The following is a 17,949-nucleotide window of genomic DNA, read 5'->3' on the forward strand; positions in this document are numbered from 1 at the left end:
GACAAAAACAAGTTCATTTTATTGACACCCAAATTACAGGATGAGTTGACTAAAAGCACTGAAAAGTTCAAGTGTTATAAAAAACTTGAAGGAACAAAAGTTTATATCTTAGTCCAGTAAATTTAGTAAATATAGAAGAAAACATGTTGAAACATGAAGAAATCACGTTTTAAAATGGTGGTTTGTAACTTTTGCTCAACTAATTATCTATTTTACAGTATAAATCTCGTATGATATATATTTTACTATTTCTCAGTGCTAAATATAAAATTTATAAACAAATAACACTTTATATAATATATTCTTTTATTATATATAATATTTTATATATAACTATTATACAATAATAAATAAACTTGAAATGTTATTTATTCAAAAGTTTGAAGCCAATTAAATATTAAAACGGTTAGCTAAGATCTCAATTGTGGAAATATATGTTTATGCAATGTATACTATTTCGTTAAGTTTTTGTTAAAACCATATATAACTTTAATACCACAGATTATAATATCTTTTTAGCTTTATTTAAACCTAAATGTGAAATAAATCTTAAAATGTTAAACAATTACTGGTACAAAAACGAGTTTTAATATAAAAGAACTGACGTTTTGTTTAATTTTTATTTCTTAATTTGAAGAACATTTGTTAAACATTAAAATTTTTGCTAGATATAAATTCTTAGTTTTTTATTTTAAATACTTTTACGCACAAAAAAAATTGCTGAAGAGTTTTTTATTTTTTTATTATCTCGTCTAACTCATTAATACGGCTATACATGCAACTGTATTTAATCAAAATTCGAGCACTTTAAAAAATTCTAGAGTGAATTGTACCATTTGAAGAGCAAAATACCATAACAAAATAGTTTCAACTTAAATAGTGGATATATCATTATAACGCTAAACTGAAAAAACTTTATGCACTAGTTAAAAGCTATATAAAAATATTAAACACCGTTTAGAAAATTTACTAGAAACTGTTAAAGTCAATATAGAAATCAAATAATGTTAAAAATAATTATCTAATTTAAACAAACAATAATTATTCTAAAAAGCTTCTAAATATTGACCAAGAAATCAGAATTGTAAAATTATGAGACAAGTTTGTAGTTTAAAATAGTTATAAATTACTGTCGTGTAGTAACAAGTTTACATACAAACAAAATCAAAAATAAATGAAATTTGCACTAAACAAAAGTTTCAAATATTGAAGGTTATTTAAGAAAAATGCAAAATTTTAAAAGGCGATTCCCTAAGCATGAAAAAAGTGTTAGCTAAAATAACAATCTCCCTAAAAAACAATAGAGCACGAACCGTGGAAAGTGCAGTGAATTTTAAAAATAAACAAAAGAACAAGGTTTAAATTACATTATGTTTATGTTTTAAACAAAATGAACTTTTTGTGTTATCTTTATTTTTCATCTCTTCGTTATGTGTCTTTCAGATTAAGTGGCCTAAGTTTTGATGCCTGGGTCCATCGTACTGACAATAAACTTGCAATAATAACAAAAATGCTTTTTGTTTATTCAAAAAAGGTCATGTCTTCGTTTAGTTGACTGAAATTTATACAAGTTTCATCTCCAGCCATTGTCACCTCCATATGTTCGTCCTAATTGTAAGTTTAATAGCAATTAAAATTTATATATTTAAAACCAATATTAGGCAATATGTTTAGGTCCAACTCAAATTTTTGAATTTTATTAACAAAACAGTATTTTAATCGTTGAAAATAAATCAAACAAAACAATCAGTTGAATATAAAATCGAATCTATTTGATTAAGATTTTTGTTTTGTTTGTAAATTGTTTTGTTAATAAAATTTAAAAATTTGAATTGATTATTCTCTTAATCATTAAGTCAAAAATTTTTATTATGATCTATAAAGTAAAACGTACACAATATGTTTAGATTTGCAATCTTTTTGAACCTTTTTAATGACGACTCTTGTTTAAAGTAAAAATAAGCTTTCGTTAAACACATCGTTTAAAAAGTATATCACTGCAAAATTTATTATTTCAAGATATTCAATTTGTAAAAAAATGTGGGAGCTTATATTTCAGATCACATACACGTTAAGGCCATAGGGGGGGTCCACTTTGTTTTTTACAACTTGATCTTATTTTGTAGAATTTAATCTGAGCTATCAGACACTTTTAACCGCTTAAAAAAACTCAAAGTAACTTTTGAGATATAAGCGATCAAAGAAAGGGCGTTCTATAGGTTCCTTATGGAAGGCGAAAACTAAAAATGCGAAAAAAGACTATTTCACTAAAAATCTATCTCCTCCTTCATTTTTTGAGTAATCTTTCTCAAATTTTTACAGAATGTGTATCATTAAACTTTAAAGAGATCTATTGTAGGAATTTTTTTAATTTTGAGTAAAAAAAAATCATTGTCAAAAAACTACCCTTTTTTTTAGTTTTTTGTGGATAAAATTTTTATTTTTCAAAAATTCAAAAATTCCAACATTCAGATTCTTCAAAATATTAAAAGGAACATTTCCTGAAAATTTGAAGTCTCTAGGTCAAAAAATGAAGGAGGAGATAGGTTTTTAGTGAATTTTTAAATTTCCGAGAAAATTGACCCCAAAAAATTTGCGGTCCGTACGTTTGTATCGGAAACTTTTTACAAAAAATAAAATATCTCAAAATTTAAATTATATTTTTGAATTCTATAAAAACAGGCTTGTAGTTTGTATTTAAAGCTTTCATATAAAATCCAAAGTTATTTTTTGTAAAAAAAAAAGTCGGACCCCCCCTATGGCCTTAATTGGGAAAATTATCTTATTGGTTTTAAAGCTTCAGCATTTAATACAAAAACGCTAATGAAAACATAAAAATATATTTATTTACTTATCATTTAGTTATTTCTTTCTAACTTAATTATAACAACACAATTATATATAATCAAACTTCTTCATTTTCTTCTTTTTTATTATCGTCTTCTGCAGCCCACCATTCTAACCAATAACCTTCCACGTACTTTTTCGACCTAACAGTATGTTATTGTATATTATGACTCACTTAATTTTGATTTCATAGTAGCTTAGAGTATCTCAAGACAATAAATAGTAGACAAAAAAAATTGTAATAAGACATTAAAACATGACTTTTGTATGAAGTTGACAAATGTAAATCATGATAAAACCAGGTAAATACAACTGCAAAATTTTTTTGTCAAAAAAAGGATTTACCAACAGTCTAAATGATGACAAAAACAACTGATGCATTTTCAATTTAAAATCAAATGTTTCTAAAAAAAAGTATCATTGTCTAATCACAAATCTTGTTTAGGAAAATGTATCTAATTTTGTATAAAAATTATCAGAAATAAAAGCATTATTTATTGAATTTATTAACTATTGTTACTGTGTTTACCTGGGCAAATATTGTTAAGTTGTAAAAATAAAACTTTTGTAATGATGGAGCAGAAGTAAATGCTTAAAATTAAAGTTTACAGATAGTTTTATTTGAAATCTGAAAGATTATTTAAAATTAAGCTAAGTTGGTAAGATTTGAACTATGTTTAAAAACGTATTAAATCAAAGTAAGAAACTTTTTTAAAATATTAAATGAAAGTATGTTGTATTTTTTTTTACTAATAGAAGGACAAAGTAGTAATGATAAATTTTAAAATAATTCAAAGATAAATAATAGAATCATAAACAAGTACTAAAAACAGATATAAACATGTAGCAGATTACTATATAATCATATACTGAGATTGAAATACAATATAAAATGCGAAATCAAAATAAATTCAATTAAGTAGTAATTATAAGTTCAAAATACTTAAATTTTGTATTTAGAAACTGCGTAAAACTAATTCAAAATTTAAAAAAAAGCATAGTTCCTGAAAGAAGCACAATATTTATCATTTAATTGAATTAAAACTAGTCTTTGAATTAAAAAGAAATACTGATTTAATATTTAAAAATTTTTATGATTTTTCTAAAATATAAGTGATAAATCTAGGTACCTTTTAAGTATGTAATCGTCAAACGGAAAAATACTTCTCAATGGATTAGAAAAATCATTGCTCTGACCTTCTACTGGAATTCTTTCACGCTTATTTTGCTGCACAGTAGGTTCTACATAAACAATCTGATGCTCCCTAAAAATATTAACACCTATGTTTTTATGGAAATAACAAGAAAACTTCAAAGTTACTTCAAGTCAAACAGTTTTTTATAAAAAATGTATGAAGGATACTTAAGAAGCTTGTCAGTCTATAAAGCTAAAGTTATCCTTGAATACAAAAAGCTGGCATATATAAAGAAGAGATTATAACAAACCAAATGAACCTATAAACTGATATATTAATTTATGAAACAGCTTTTTATTACAATTAGAATAGCAGTACAGTTGAATAGAAGGGGTGCCGTTGATGAGGAGAGTTTGTGCAAATAGTTTACATATTTATAAACAGTCTATTTGTAAACTAGAACTAATGAAAATTTATTTGCTGTTAATTTTATCATTAGTTTCCAACGGTGTGATTTATATATTCATATTTTTAACAAAATGTAGACCACTAGGTTTAACTGGTTTGAGAATTCTGTACAGTCTGAGTTAGAAGGAATGACAACCTTAAAATTGCAAGGGTGTAAAAAAATACATAAACAAGAAAAAAAATTCTAGGAAAATATTCAAAAATCATTTCTTACTGTTGATGTTAAATTTTTATAGATATATAGTTATTGACGGGATTTCATACTTGGCTTCACTGAAAAAATAGTAATGACTGGGAAGACTTACTTCATATGATGACTAAACAGATCAGCCAAATCTGAAAAGCAGCTTTTCAGCGGGTTCAAGTTTGAAAATATCAGTTGGTTCATTGGCAGGCTTCTCAAAAACTTTGTACCTGTGCAAGGAAAAAATAAACTGGTAAAATAAGAACTGTCAAACTAGTTTTAACTGTTCAATATAAATGTTACTACCCTTGGTTTTTGTAACATTTTAAAATCAGGCTAAAAATTCTTAAAAGAAAAAAATTTAATTCAAATTCTGTAACACAAAAATTTAGTCTAATGCAAAGAAAATTGTTCAAAGTTCGTGATTTTAATTTAGTTAAAAAAGATAAAACGCGAAAAATATATATGCAAGATGTTGTTGTTTTTTAATATAGAACTAAGTGAAAATAAAACCATTTTTGCATTTACACCATAAAACATACCGTCTGAAGTAAGAGATTGTAGGCGAAATAGCACAGTGTAGAAAAGAGACTGACACAACAAATAAAAACTTTTGTACTTTTGCCTGTTTACTACGGTTGAGCTGAGATCATTTGAATGGTAGTCTGCTAACTTCTTCATTGCTTCTTTACTCATCAGTTCCAAATACATCTTGACTGTACTGTATTAAAAAACTATGATAGTAATGATTTCGTTTATACTTACCCTATATAACGCCAGCTGTAGAAGTTTGCAAATTAACATTGCTATCGCAAATTTATACTTGATATCAATAAAAAGATAGTACTAGTAAAAACCAACGTTGTTTAAAAATAAATAATTAAAATAATTAACTAAATAAAAAGCTTGAAACAAACTCTGTATCAACAAATCTCGCTCTGCTGAGAAAACTGGAAATGTAGCAGGCACAGTTTCCTCTCATGTTGCTGGTAGTGTTGAAATCAATCAGTTTTTTCCACAGTTTGCTCATAAAAATTAGCACAAATTTCTGAAAAAAAATATTTGAAATTAAGACTTTTAAAATATTTGCAGTATTTTGAGAAAATTAAGTTTTGTTTACATGTTTTCCGTTATACTATACATTTTTAAAGGTTTTATACGGTTTTATGAAATTCAAAAAAAAAAATTGAAAACAAATTATAAAAAACGCTAAAAAGTGATTTTTTAACTTTCATTTTATTCATACCTAAAAAAAATAGTTTGACAAAACATAAAAACTTAATTTGATCACCTCGATCTAAACTTTTACATCGGTAGATTTACTTAGAACGAACTTATATAAAGTTCAGTATGGTTATTCAAAAAAACTTAAAACTAACCTTATCAAAGCTGCATAGATAAAACATAAGAAATTGTACATGGTGACAATTGTGCAGATGCAAAATTTTTGAGAAAAATATTTTGATAACTTCTCCAAACAACTTATTAGCTTTTCCAGAAATCAATTTTCCTGAAATTTAACAAATATAATAGTAAATCAAGGCATAAATAAAAGTTTCCAACAAATTCACTTTGTAATCTAGAACAGGGTTTCTCAAACTTTTTTGCAAATGGCCCCCTTTAAAGAAATTAAAAAAGGCATTGTCCCCTTCACGAAGATTACATTAAAACTACCATCAAAAACACCTAAGACCTTTATTTTTTTTGCTCTTCATCTGCAACTCGAGAATATATAGTGTAAGTTTCAAACTATGACTTCATGGCCCCACGTGGCTCCTTTACCGCTCATGCCCCCCCCCCCCCCCCTTTTTACCCCTTTGCTGCTCGTGGACACCTAAGTATCTGTCATGGCCCACTTTGGGAAACCCTGATCTAGAATTTTATGGGTACTTTCCTTTTAAGACTTTAAAAATGCTTAAAATTATTAAATCATATTTTTGAATAAATCTACTATAAATTTTTAAATACTTGTATCTAAATGTAAATAGCTTTAATACAAGTAATCTGAAGTTCAACAATAATAGTTATACATAATTTAAAACAACTCACAAAGAATTTTTTTTATAAAAACTTTATTTGAGGTATAAAAAATTCATAACAGATTTACAGCATTAAAAATTATTTTATACACTGTAAAGTGGTCACTGGTTTTTATAAAATTTTCTCCAGGTTTTAATAATTTTTTTCTAGGTTTTTCAGAATTTCTCCAAGGTTTTTGAAAATACACTCTTTTTAGTAGTAAATTAATCTTAAGTTAAAAATGGTGCTTTTTGATAGAATTAAACTATTTAAACGATACGTTATAATTATTATCAGGGTGGCCTAATGTTTTTGAGAAATTTATTCTAGGTTTTCAAAAGTACTTGTTTTTGGTCTATTTTTAGTTTAAAATTGAGTTTAGGGTAAAAAACTGTGTTAAATAGTATAACAAATTAAAAAATACTGTAAAGCTACTTTAAATTTGATTTATAATAAAAAAAATATTGATGATGACAAAAACATATATATATATGATATATTTTTTGTGTGAAGAGAGATTTCACTACTTAACATGTAAAAAAAGTTTAAAGTTCCTTTTTTTTTCAAAATTTCTCAAATTCCAGGTTTTCAGGTTTTTTTATCCAAAATGTCCAACTCCAGGTTTTTCTAAGATTTCAGGTATAGTGGTCACCCTGTTAGAAGTTTTCTAAACAAAAATTAATTAGTGGTAATAAATAAAAAACGATACAATTTAATTAAAATGTTTAAGAAGTTAAATGTTTGACCCAAAAAAGGTTAAAATAAATAAATGTTATATTAGTTATATTCTAATCTCTCCTAAGCTAGCCTGAGAAAAAGTCAGTACTATTAAGTATAGAGTAACATATCTACAAAAAACATAACATAGACTTATAAATATTTTTAGGCAGAAAAAAAACATTATATATACACAATCTTTAAATGATTTTCCACCTTTCTTACAACTAAATTTACCATGAATGGTTTTTTTTTACTTATTATTTAAGAAATTAACATCAAAAATTTAAAAACAACTTCAACAAAAGCACAAAGTAAACTATATTTAATAATATCATACAACATGTTTACTTGACAAAAAATTTATAGAGTTTAACGAATAAATATTACTTTCTGTCTAATTTTTCTAATTCTTTATAACTTTACAGTTAATAAATTGCAAGATATACATCTTTATCAAATTTTAGTAGTATGATAACAAGTTTTCTCTAAGATGTTTCAAAACACTTAAACCAAAATGCTAATTTGTATTTTGAGAGGTAATATTTATTCACAACGCTCCGTTAAAGGTATTTAAGCATTTGCTTCACAAATATTTTATATATTTAATAGACCGATATCATACAAACTACTACCTTCTTCATCATGGCAAGTTTGGTAAAAGAAAATGAAACAGAGCTCCATGAGGACATCTAAAGTATTCGCTGCTTGATGTTTCATATTGTCAGCATATTCTTCCTAAAACAATCAGATTATAGTGAGGTACAAGAACATTTTTAAGCAAGGCTAGCTTTGAAAACTTTATTGACTATACAATCAAAAGTGATAGAATTCAGCTACAAATAAAACATCAGATGTTCTCTTATAAAGTTAAAATTTAAAATTAATTATTTGTTCGAAATGAAAAGAATAAATAATCTCACTTCTTCTTCTTCTTCATCGTCACTACCAACTTCTTCACATTTTTCGATTTCGAGCTTCGGTGAAATTGACTAAATAAAAAAAAATTAGAATTCTTAATTTTAGTTTTTCAAATTAACTATTTAGTAATACTAGTTTTTATTATTTTCTTACAACCTATAATTAACAATTATATTAAAAGTATTAGAGTATTGAAATTTGAGTTAATTATCAAAAAAAACATCATAAAATTTGATTATAACAAAATTGTATTACTAAGTAGTTAAATTTACTAGGTACAGCTTTATACCTAGTTTTTATATTTAAACTTGTGTTATTTTTAAATAAAAGTACAAAAGAAAAGTTAATTTATTAAAAAACTCTTAAAAGTATAAGTTATCTACTCAAAAAATAATTTTGTGTTTAAATTAAAACTTACATCAAGCGTACACATTTTCTCAACAATTGCTTCTAATACTTTTTCTCTAAGTTTGAACTGATACTGGACGACTTGTAGAATATTTTCTGTATAGTGCTTCTGCAAAAAGAATTTATTGTAACAAAAATAAAACTAATTAGAATAAAAAGTCATTAATAACTTAAATTATATTGTATTTATAGTTTCTAAAATTAAATTACCAAATGTAAGGTGGAACACAAATCTGATTTGAAACGTGGAAAACAATCATCTACTGCTTTTTCCATCATCTTAAGTGATCTGTAAAACGAAAACAAAACTAACATTTTGAAACAAGATCATTATAAATAAATATATTTTGTACTTAAAATATTGTTAAAATGATTTAAATTCTGTTGTACAACACAAACTGATATCATTGACAATTCAACAATACAAATTATAAAAAAAAATTTCAGGACAAATAAAACAATCTAGTTCTTGTGAGCATTTAAATACTTGACATGGAAATTAAAACTAAATTTAAATACATTGTAGTTTCAATCTTTTTTTTATTATTAAAAGCAAACACTGCTAAAAGTAGTTTAATTCTTCTTAAGAAATAATTCTTAAAGGCATAGGGGTAAGGTATTTTTTACATGTTGATCTTAGTTTAAAGATCTACAACAGTTGTCTTATACCTAGTCTGTAATTAAAAACTAATTTTTGAGATATAAGAAGATAAAGCCAGAGACTTCAATACGGTCCTTAAGGGCAAAGTTAAAAACGCAAAAATACTATTTCATCAAAAATATCTATTCTTTTAAAGTTTTTTCTCAACTTTTCTCAATTTTTGCAATTTCAATCTTAAATTAATAATATGCAATCCTACTGAACTATAATATTTTTTTAGTTTTTAAATAAACTATAATTTTTTTCATAAAAAAATATATTAATACTATTGTCTTTGCTTCAAATGAAATAAAACTTTTGTTTTTCTAATTGTTGTATTATACGTTTTTCTTGTAATGCAAGAAATATTTTCTGAAAACATAGGTTGAAAAATAGAAGAGAAGATAATTTTTTACTGAGCATTCTAATTTTGGAGTTTTTATTGGAAACTTTTCACAAAAGTGACTAAATCTCAAAAAACAATATTTTTTTTTGTATGGTTAAAAAATCTGACTAATAGATATAAGTTTTAAAACGAGAGCCAACTTTAATTTTTGTAAAAAACACCTTTATCCTCCCATGACATTAACAATTATTTGAAAACTTTATTAAATTTACTCTGGAAAAGTTCTGGATATTTCAGCTAATACTTCATGGAGAAATGAGCAAACTCTCTGGTGATTTTGTAAAACAAGTTCCATATCTTCAGCATCTACATCATCTTGTAATTCAGGATATTCTAATAAATATAAACACTGATTTCAAAAAAAATATTGATTTCAAATTATATATGAGCAAATAGTTTCAAATACTTCAAGATGAACTACTTATTTAACATTGTGCAAACTTAACAACAGCTAAATTGATAAAAAATATTTAGCCTGAGCCAGCCTGGGTTTAAAAGATCATTCTAAGACTTTGATAGACTTCTTGCTTTTTCAGAAACTTTTTTTATGTATAAAAATAATTAAACTTTTTATTTTATTTTAAGAACAAATTCAAATAAAAGTTTAAAATAAGTAATTTTGTCAAGTATACAACCGTTTTCCATATATTACACTAATTAAAAAATTTATTTTATTTTAAGAACAAATTCAAATAAAAGTTTAAAATAAGTAATTTTGTCAAGTATACAACCGTTTTCCATATATTACACTAATTAAAAAAATAAAATAAATGTCAAGGTTGCCAATCAAAGCAAAAATCCAGTCTGGGTAACAAAAATCTAGTCTAAGTTACTTTAAATCAGACTGAGTTGACTGAGTCTTAATTTTATTTTGTGTGTGTTTTAAATAAAAAAATCTATATTCTAACTGATCAAATTAGTAACATATAACAAAAATGTTAATTCTAATCATACAGGCTGAATTCGAAGTAAAAGCAACAAAAAAGTTGAAACTGAAAATTAGGTAGAAACTTAAATTTTATCTCATTTTAAACAGGTTTTTTGATTAATATAAGAAAGTGGAGTAAATATTTTAAATTGGTGCTAGGAAACTTTTTAGAGTTAGATACTATTAAGTTTAACTTAACAATGTTATCAATTGACTGCAAAATATTAAAACTGATTTAATTTTAAGTTTTTACATACATGGATATTTAAAATGTGAATATAAAAAAACAAGCTTCTTCTTGATGCGTACATAAACTCTTATGATAAAATTAGAAGGTTTCAGAAACTTTGAACAAACCTACCTTTAGTAAACTTGCCAAAGAGCTGCTTGATGACATTAAACAAATGAACAGGCGAGCTTGCCACCAATGTCATGACAAAACCTTTGTACCTTTTCCACAATTCCTCATTGTGCTTTATGAGCGGAACTGAAATGTTTTAAATCATTATATTTGTTAGACATTGCAATTTCTTTGAAAAAAAAAACTTTGAGAAAAATTTACTTTTAATCAGGGCTGCAACTAAATCTTTATGCTTTTTCTCCAGGAGGTTTGAGACATTTTTAGCATCTTCCAGGTGAAGAATAAGTTGGTCAGACTGAAAAAAATGTTTTTGTAAGTATACTTTTTAAACATAAACACTATAAATCTTAAGTTTGCACTAGTATCTGTTATATTAAAATTAGATTTATATTGTAAATCAATAAAATTTATAAACACAAAAACTAAAACTTTAAAAATAATAACCTTATATAAAAACTAAAATAAATTACGGTCAATTTTTAATAAAATTACATAATTTTTAAACAAGCCTTGAATTTATTGATAACAACTTTAAAACTGATAAAACTTTATTCTTGTTAATAACTTAACCTAACCTTTTCAGAATCGTATTCTGATTGAATTCCTTGAACTAAATTTTGGTATTTGTCTGTTTTATTCTGTATAGAATTACTAGTTTAACTTGATATACCATCTTATTTATGTATTTTTTATAAACATACATTAAATAAACAACAATTTACTGTTTTAGCAGTACCAACTAGCCTTTTTTAAGCATTTAGCGGTTTTGAAAATTCTATTTATTTGTTTGATTGACTTTAGCAATTTTTAAATACTAGTGACTTTAATTTAAACTAATTCAATGTTTATGTCATTATGTAAAAATATAATATTATATAAACTTATTGTTAAACTTTTATTGCGTTACGCCGTTTCCCTGCAGAGCAGTTCATCAGACGCTAAAAAAAGCTGAAAACAAAAGTATACAGGGCGATGAATTGGAAAATAAATAAAAATACACACATAAATGAAAATAATATTTACATTTGAAATATGAGTTTTAAATAATATGTGGTTTACAAAAGTTAAATTTTAAAGTTAAGTTAAATTAAAATGAAATATAGGTAAGTTTAGTTTAAATAATTTATTAACTATAGATTTTATATATTTAGAAAATTTATTTATTTACTAAGCATTTAATATATTAGGATTTTGAAAAAATGTAAATACTAAGATTTGTAGGGGATTTTTAGAAAACAGAAATGGTCTTTTTACGGGAATGTTGTAACTTTAAAACAAAATCTTTACACAATACAAACATAAATACAAAGTAACAATATAATTAAATAGAATGAAATAAACTAAATAAACTAAGTTAATGCGATAAAAAATAAACTAAAAGTATTCCTTAGGGTAATGAGGGCATTGCGTGACTAATTCATTTCTTTTATTAAGTATTTTTCTCTGGTTAGCATTTGCTATAAACAGTCTTTCAAGGTTACATATCGAGCACATGAAGTTTGGTTTAAATCTGCTTTTTGTCTGTCGGAGAATTTTCCATTCAATAGTGGGTTTCTCGCCTTTTTCATATAATTTCCACATGTAGTTGGCGAGTTGTGTACAGTTGGCGGGTTTCTTCTTGTTTGGTTTTGGGAATGATACTCTATGTTCGTACAATCTGTTTTTGAATGCTCTTCGGGTGGATCCAATATATGACATTCTCTTATTTTTCTCAGATGAGACGATTGCTTCGTATATTACATTTTCTAATTTACATTTATTCATTACTGGACATTGCTCTCTGTTTCTGCAGTTGCATAGCTTCGGTTCTATTTGTGGTTTTTCTAGCAGTTTCTTATTATGTCCACTTATTAGTGCTTTAATGTATATTAAAATATAATATTATACTAAAGACAGTTTTTTTTTTTAACAACGTGCTATTGAAAAAAACACATTAAAATATGTTTTAAAACTGAAGTGTTTTAAAAAACAATTAGTATTAATCAAACAAGTTTTTCAAAAAGAGTAACTTTTTAGAAAAAAAATAAAGGACTCATCAAACTTTTGTCATTATTTTTTAAGGAACACAGAGAAAAAATAAAAAAACTACTAATAAAAATATGGTATTTTACACGTTTTATAAAATATTGATAACTTCAACTTTCAAGTTTACAATGTCCCGCTAATACAATTATTACGCTAATACTTTATTACTTTAAAGCAAAAAACTATCAAAGTTGTCAAGAAAATATTTTTTTAATTACTATTATTATTTTATAACAAATTCCTAAGTTTAAATAAACTGTAAATTTTTATTATGATTTTGTTTGTAGGGCTATAAAAGTGATAACATTTGCTTATCAAAAAAGTTAATACTAATTTATACTAATACTAAGTTGTATTTTAAATGACACATAAATATCTAATAAAGAGTTCAATATTTGAAAAATTTATTTAATATTTAACTTTCTAAATTGTAAAAGTAGTTTATTTTTTAAACTGTTAAAAATTAAAGTAATTATAAGCCAGGCAAATCAAACTCACCTCATTAAAGTTTTTTAATGCTAAATCAATCTCCCCACCAATTCTTACAAGTCTTTTTGAATTATTAAATCCTTTTGCTTCCTTAGAATTATCATACATTTTGGTTTCCAATAACTTAACAAATTTTTTACTGTTTACAAAGTATGTAACTTTAAGCATATTTTTAGAATAATACTTAGTTTTACTAAAAAATGTCCAATTAATGGACAAGCCTTTTATAACAACATAACTAGGTGCCCAGCAACAAACAGATGTAGTTATAAGAACTCAACTTAATGGTTTTGATACTACTTATAGTATAATGTTTAAAACCATTAATTATAATTAATAATTTAATGTTAACACATTTTTTCAGTAAACTCAGTCAGGAACTTTGAAAAAAATTAGCATGCACAAAAAATATATTAACTAATATCAGAAAATAATCTTTTAAACGAAAAACATTACTATTTTTTTTCACATCTACAATGATAAATGATATGCAAAAATCAACCAACTAAATTTTAATTTGTGTTATTCAAAAAGTTCTTTTAGTGATTAACACTTAGGTATTTATTAATCAGATACCCACTTATGTTAGAGCTCCATATTTTTTAGATATTCTTTTTTTATCTTATCAAGGGGATGGTCCACCTTGTATTTTATTAGTTGATCTCTTTTTATAGAGTTTTATCTTAGCTACTAGACACTTTAAACTGTTTAACAAAATTCAAATTCACAAACTTTGGGATAAAGCAATTAAAATAAAGCAGCTCAACAAGCTCTTAATGGAAGGTGTGACCAAAATCACAGAAAACTATTTTACCAAAAATATATCTTCTCCTTTACTTTTTAACCAAGATTCTTCAAATTTTCACAGCAAGTCTATAAGTAATATTTAAATCCCTACCTTTTATAATTATTAAAAATAAAAAAATTTCAAACAACTTTTTTAATTCAAAAACAACATTTAAAAAAAAACTTAAGGTTTTTAAATTTTAGCAGTTAATGTTTTCTAAACTATATAACTATATACTTTTTTTAATAATTTTCTACATTTTTTGAGCTAGAGACCTTAAATTTTTAGGAAATATTCCATATATACAGGGTTGACAAATGTTTTTGACAAATTTTGTCCAGGTTTTCAAATATTCTCAAGGTTTTTAAAAGTACACATTTATGGGCCTATTTTCAGTTTCAAGTTAAGTTTAAGGTGAGAAACTGTGTTAAAAAATTAATAATATAAAAACATTGAAAAGATACTCTAAAGTTACTTTAAATGTGTTTTTTAATGAATTTTTAATAATGACAAAATTTTTTATCTATATGATAGATTTTTTGAGACAAATCAAAACTTCACTACTAATCATGTTAAAAATTCCAGGTTTTTTGAGGTTTTTTTTTTAATTTCTCAAATTTCAGGTCTTTTAGCCTAAATTTTCAAATTCAAGTTTTTTCCAGGTTTCAAGGTTTTTTGGTAATTCTGAATATATGGAATATTTCCTAAAAATTTAAGGTCTCTAGCTCAAAAAATGTAGAAAATTATTAAAAAAAAATTTTTTAAGCTGAGAATATAGGTATTGAAAAATTTTGAACAATATGCTTGTATCCCAAACTTCTTACAAAATATCTATATCTCAAAATTAATTAAAATATTAAGATTCTTTCAAAACTAACTTTTAGTATATACCTTAATTTTTTATTTAAGAATCAATATTAAATTCTGTAAAATACATTTTCCACCCAACCTGATGCCCTTAAACATTTCAAGCTCTCATTCAGACTCATTTGGTTAAATAATGATATAATTTAATCTATTTTCATTATATCAACAATTATCAATTTACACTGAAAATATTCTTTAAAATTATTATATTTTTAATGAACTTTTTTTCATTTTCATATTCAAGTATTGTCATAAACATCTTTGAAGTTGATCAACTTTATTTTTTTATACAAAATGACAAATTTCAAGGAAAAATTATAAACATCACTAAGTTGATGTAAAAGTCAGTAGACTTGAATATTTCAAGCATTCAGTTTCTAACGTAAAAAATATCAAAATGGAAATATGGTGCTAATAAATGTGTGTAGACCTTCTTTAATATGTTCAACACTAAATTTTACAAAAAATAAATAAAAATAACAAAAAGTTACCTTAAAATATTAAATTTAAGGCATTAGAGTCATTAGATTAATCTCAACATTTTAGTAAAAAAAGTTTAGGAAAATCATGAAAATGAAGCTCAAATCCCTAGGCACCGTGTCAATAATCTATAATAAAGTACAAAGTTTATTCCACCTAATCCTGACCAATGTCATAAAAACCAAACCATCATAACCAACAATGACCAGCATTTACGATAAAAGTTAATATAAGTAAAAACCAATTAAATCACAATAAACTTCTAATAAAACATAAAAAATACATCTCTAAGTACATCTAAAACTACATCAATATCCTTATAATTGTAAAACATTAAATATAAAAACTTCTGGTTTATATAACTAAAATTTTTAATAATAACTGGTGTTTCAAAAATTAAATTTCTAAATATTCCATTCACTTAAACAGGGTTCGTGCGCGAAATTCCTTTTCATTTAGCCTGACAGAGACCTATTTAGCCTGACATTTTTTCAAAGTAGAAAAAATCACCTTCAGAAGGCATTTTGGGTATCGGGGGGTCTTAATTAGCAAATTAACGCAATAAAAGTATTCACAAAACTACTTTTAAAGAAAATAAAAATTTAAATGAATTATTTTTCAACATCTATCAATCCCTTACCCAGCAACTTGAATATTTCTAACTGGTAATTATAACTTCTGCTTCAATGAATTCATACCTTTATTAAATTTTGGGGCTTAGTTATATCAACCACTTATCACCCATATACAAGGTTCGTGTCAATTAGTACTTGAATTCGTCAATTATAAGTTACATGACTGGACCAGAAGCTTTTATTAAAACAGAAATGTGAATAAGTCTGTAAAAAAAAAAACAAAATGTAATTAAACACATCTCTCAAAAACTTTATGTTATCATTAAAGCATCTTAATTTTTAAAATAACTAATTAAAATAATCATGATATTACATAAGTAATTTTTTAGTCTTGTGAATATCTCTAATAACTTTGAATAAACAGAAAATAAAATATATGAACAAACTGCTAAGAGTATTAATCTAAAAAGTATTTGGTATAAAGTCTTTATATTAGAAATTAAAACAGTTTAACCAACTAAGCTCTGAAAAACAAAGCTCATGTAAACAAATTCAAACAAACAGTCAAGTTGTTGAACTAAACTGTAATGTTAAAACTGTACTTTTTTATGAATTTTTATAATTATGACATATATAATCTACTAAAAACAAAATAATGAAGATTCTTAAAATTATTTTAGAGATTCAACAAAAGGCTTTAAGCACTTATTTTTACAAATACTGACTGATTTTGTCTTTAATAACTAAATCTTTATTTAGAAATAAATTCACATCTCAATTTGATCTTAATTAAAAAAATGTCATGCATTTGAACTGACAAAAACTGAGATTCTCAAATTTTTAAACACAAAAACTGATTTAGCCTGACGTTTTTCAACTTTTTACAAAAAAACTGATTTAGCCTGATTTAGCCTGACTTAGCCTGACGCGCACGAACCCTGCTTAAAATTACTATTTATTACTTAAAAGATATACATTTTGTATTATCAACTTTTACATTTTTACCTATCATCACATTGAAACTTGTTTTAGGAAAAAAATTATTTTAAGTGAATGAAAATGATTCATTTTCTTTAATGGCTTACACTAAAAACTACATGAATAAAGTAAAAAATAAAAGTAGTGCATACAGCTTACATTTTATGAAAAAAGTGGTTAAACTATATTTCTAATCTGAGTAGCTCAATGAAGTTATTTTAACAAAAGTGGATGACTTTATCCTACTTAAATTTTTAGAAAATTCTCTCTAAAACAAAAACAACTTTTTGATGGCTAAATTTAATAATCTATATAAGTTGGAGTCTTTATTGTTCATTTAAGAATTTAAATTAGAATGTCATATTAAATTTGAAATAACTTTAGAATCTAAATTAAGTTAACATACTGAAAAGATTATGATAAAATAAATATTATTTTAGATTAAAAAAAAACTTTTCCTAGTCAGTTTCTAATTTAAATTATAAATATAATAACACTTAACTTTTATTTAGTTATTGTATATATTTCTACTTTCATAAGAAACATGAATTCGTGTTCAGTATTCAAAATGTTAAAGAAAAAACAAACTAATGACTTTTGGAGCTTTTGCCTTTATGCTAAAAAGAAAATCAAAAAAAAATACTTTGAAATAGTGTTTTTCAATAGATTATGGTTACAAAACTTCATCAATATACAAGTTTTAAACATATAAA

At 24.6% G+C, this 17,949-nt stretch overlaps 1 protein-coding gene across 2 annotated transcripts; it reads right to left on the reverse strand.

Moving 5' to 3' along the window:
- Positions 1-651: 651 nt before the first annotated feature.
- Positions 652-16,426, reverse strand: LOC145835855 (RNA polymerase I-specific transcription initiation factor RRN3-like). 2 transcript variants are annotated; one of them, XM_082943593.1, is made up of 17 exons: positions 16,324-16,426; positions 13,559-13,672; positions 11,611-11,673; positions 11,237-11,330; positions 11,036-11,161; positions 9,959-10,079; positions 8,911-8,989; positions 8,711-8,809; positions 8,295-8,363; positions 8,007-8,109; positions 6,015-6,145; positions 5,553-5,683; positions 5,178-5,356; positions 4,757-4,865; positions 3,978-4,112; positions 2,912-2,990; positions 652-1,608 (listed from the first exon to the last, which is right to left on the reverse strand). In XM_082943593.1, the coding sequence occupies exons 2-17, from the start codon at positions 13,655-13,657 to the stop codon at positions 1,522-1,524; spliced, it is 1,704 nt and encodes a 567-aa protein (XP_082799719.1). In that variant the 5' UTR covers positions 13,658-13,672; positions 16,324-16,426; the 3' UTR covers positions 652-1,521. The 2 variants fall into 2 exon arrangements, with proteins under 2 accessions (XP_082799719.1, XP_082799720.1); XM_082943594.1 differs by lacking the exons at positions 652-1,608; positions 2,912-2,990; positions 16,324-16,426 and having other exon boundaries at positions 4,050-4,108; positions 4,753-4,865; positions 13,559-13,682.
- Positions 16,427-17,949: the final 1,523 nt, after the last annotated feature.

Source organism: Thalia democratica, chromosome 5 (assembly GCF_965202585.1).
Source record: "Thalia democratica chromosome 5, ktThaDemo2.hap1.1, whole genome shotgun sequence".
In the NCBI taxonomy this organism is placed as follows: domain Eukaryota; kingdom Metazoa; phylum Chordata; class Thaliacea; order Salpida; family Salpidae; genus Thalia; species Thalia democratica.

Excerpts from the sequence above, each read along its gene's own strand:
- LOC145835855 (XM_082943593.1), bottom strand. The coding sequence starts at position 13,657 with ATGTATGATAATTCTAAGGAAGCAAAAGGATTTAATAATTCAAAAAGA. Across the intron at positions 11,162-11,236 it reads AGTTGCAGCCCTGATTAAAA|TTCCGCTCATAAAGCACAAT; the intron begins GTAAATTTTTCT and ends AAAACATTTCAG. Across the intron at positions 8,990-9,958 it reads ATATCCAGAACTTTTCCAGA|ATCACTTAAGATGATGGAAA; the intron begins GTAAATTTAATA and ends TTCGTTTTACAG.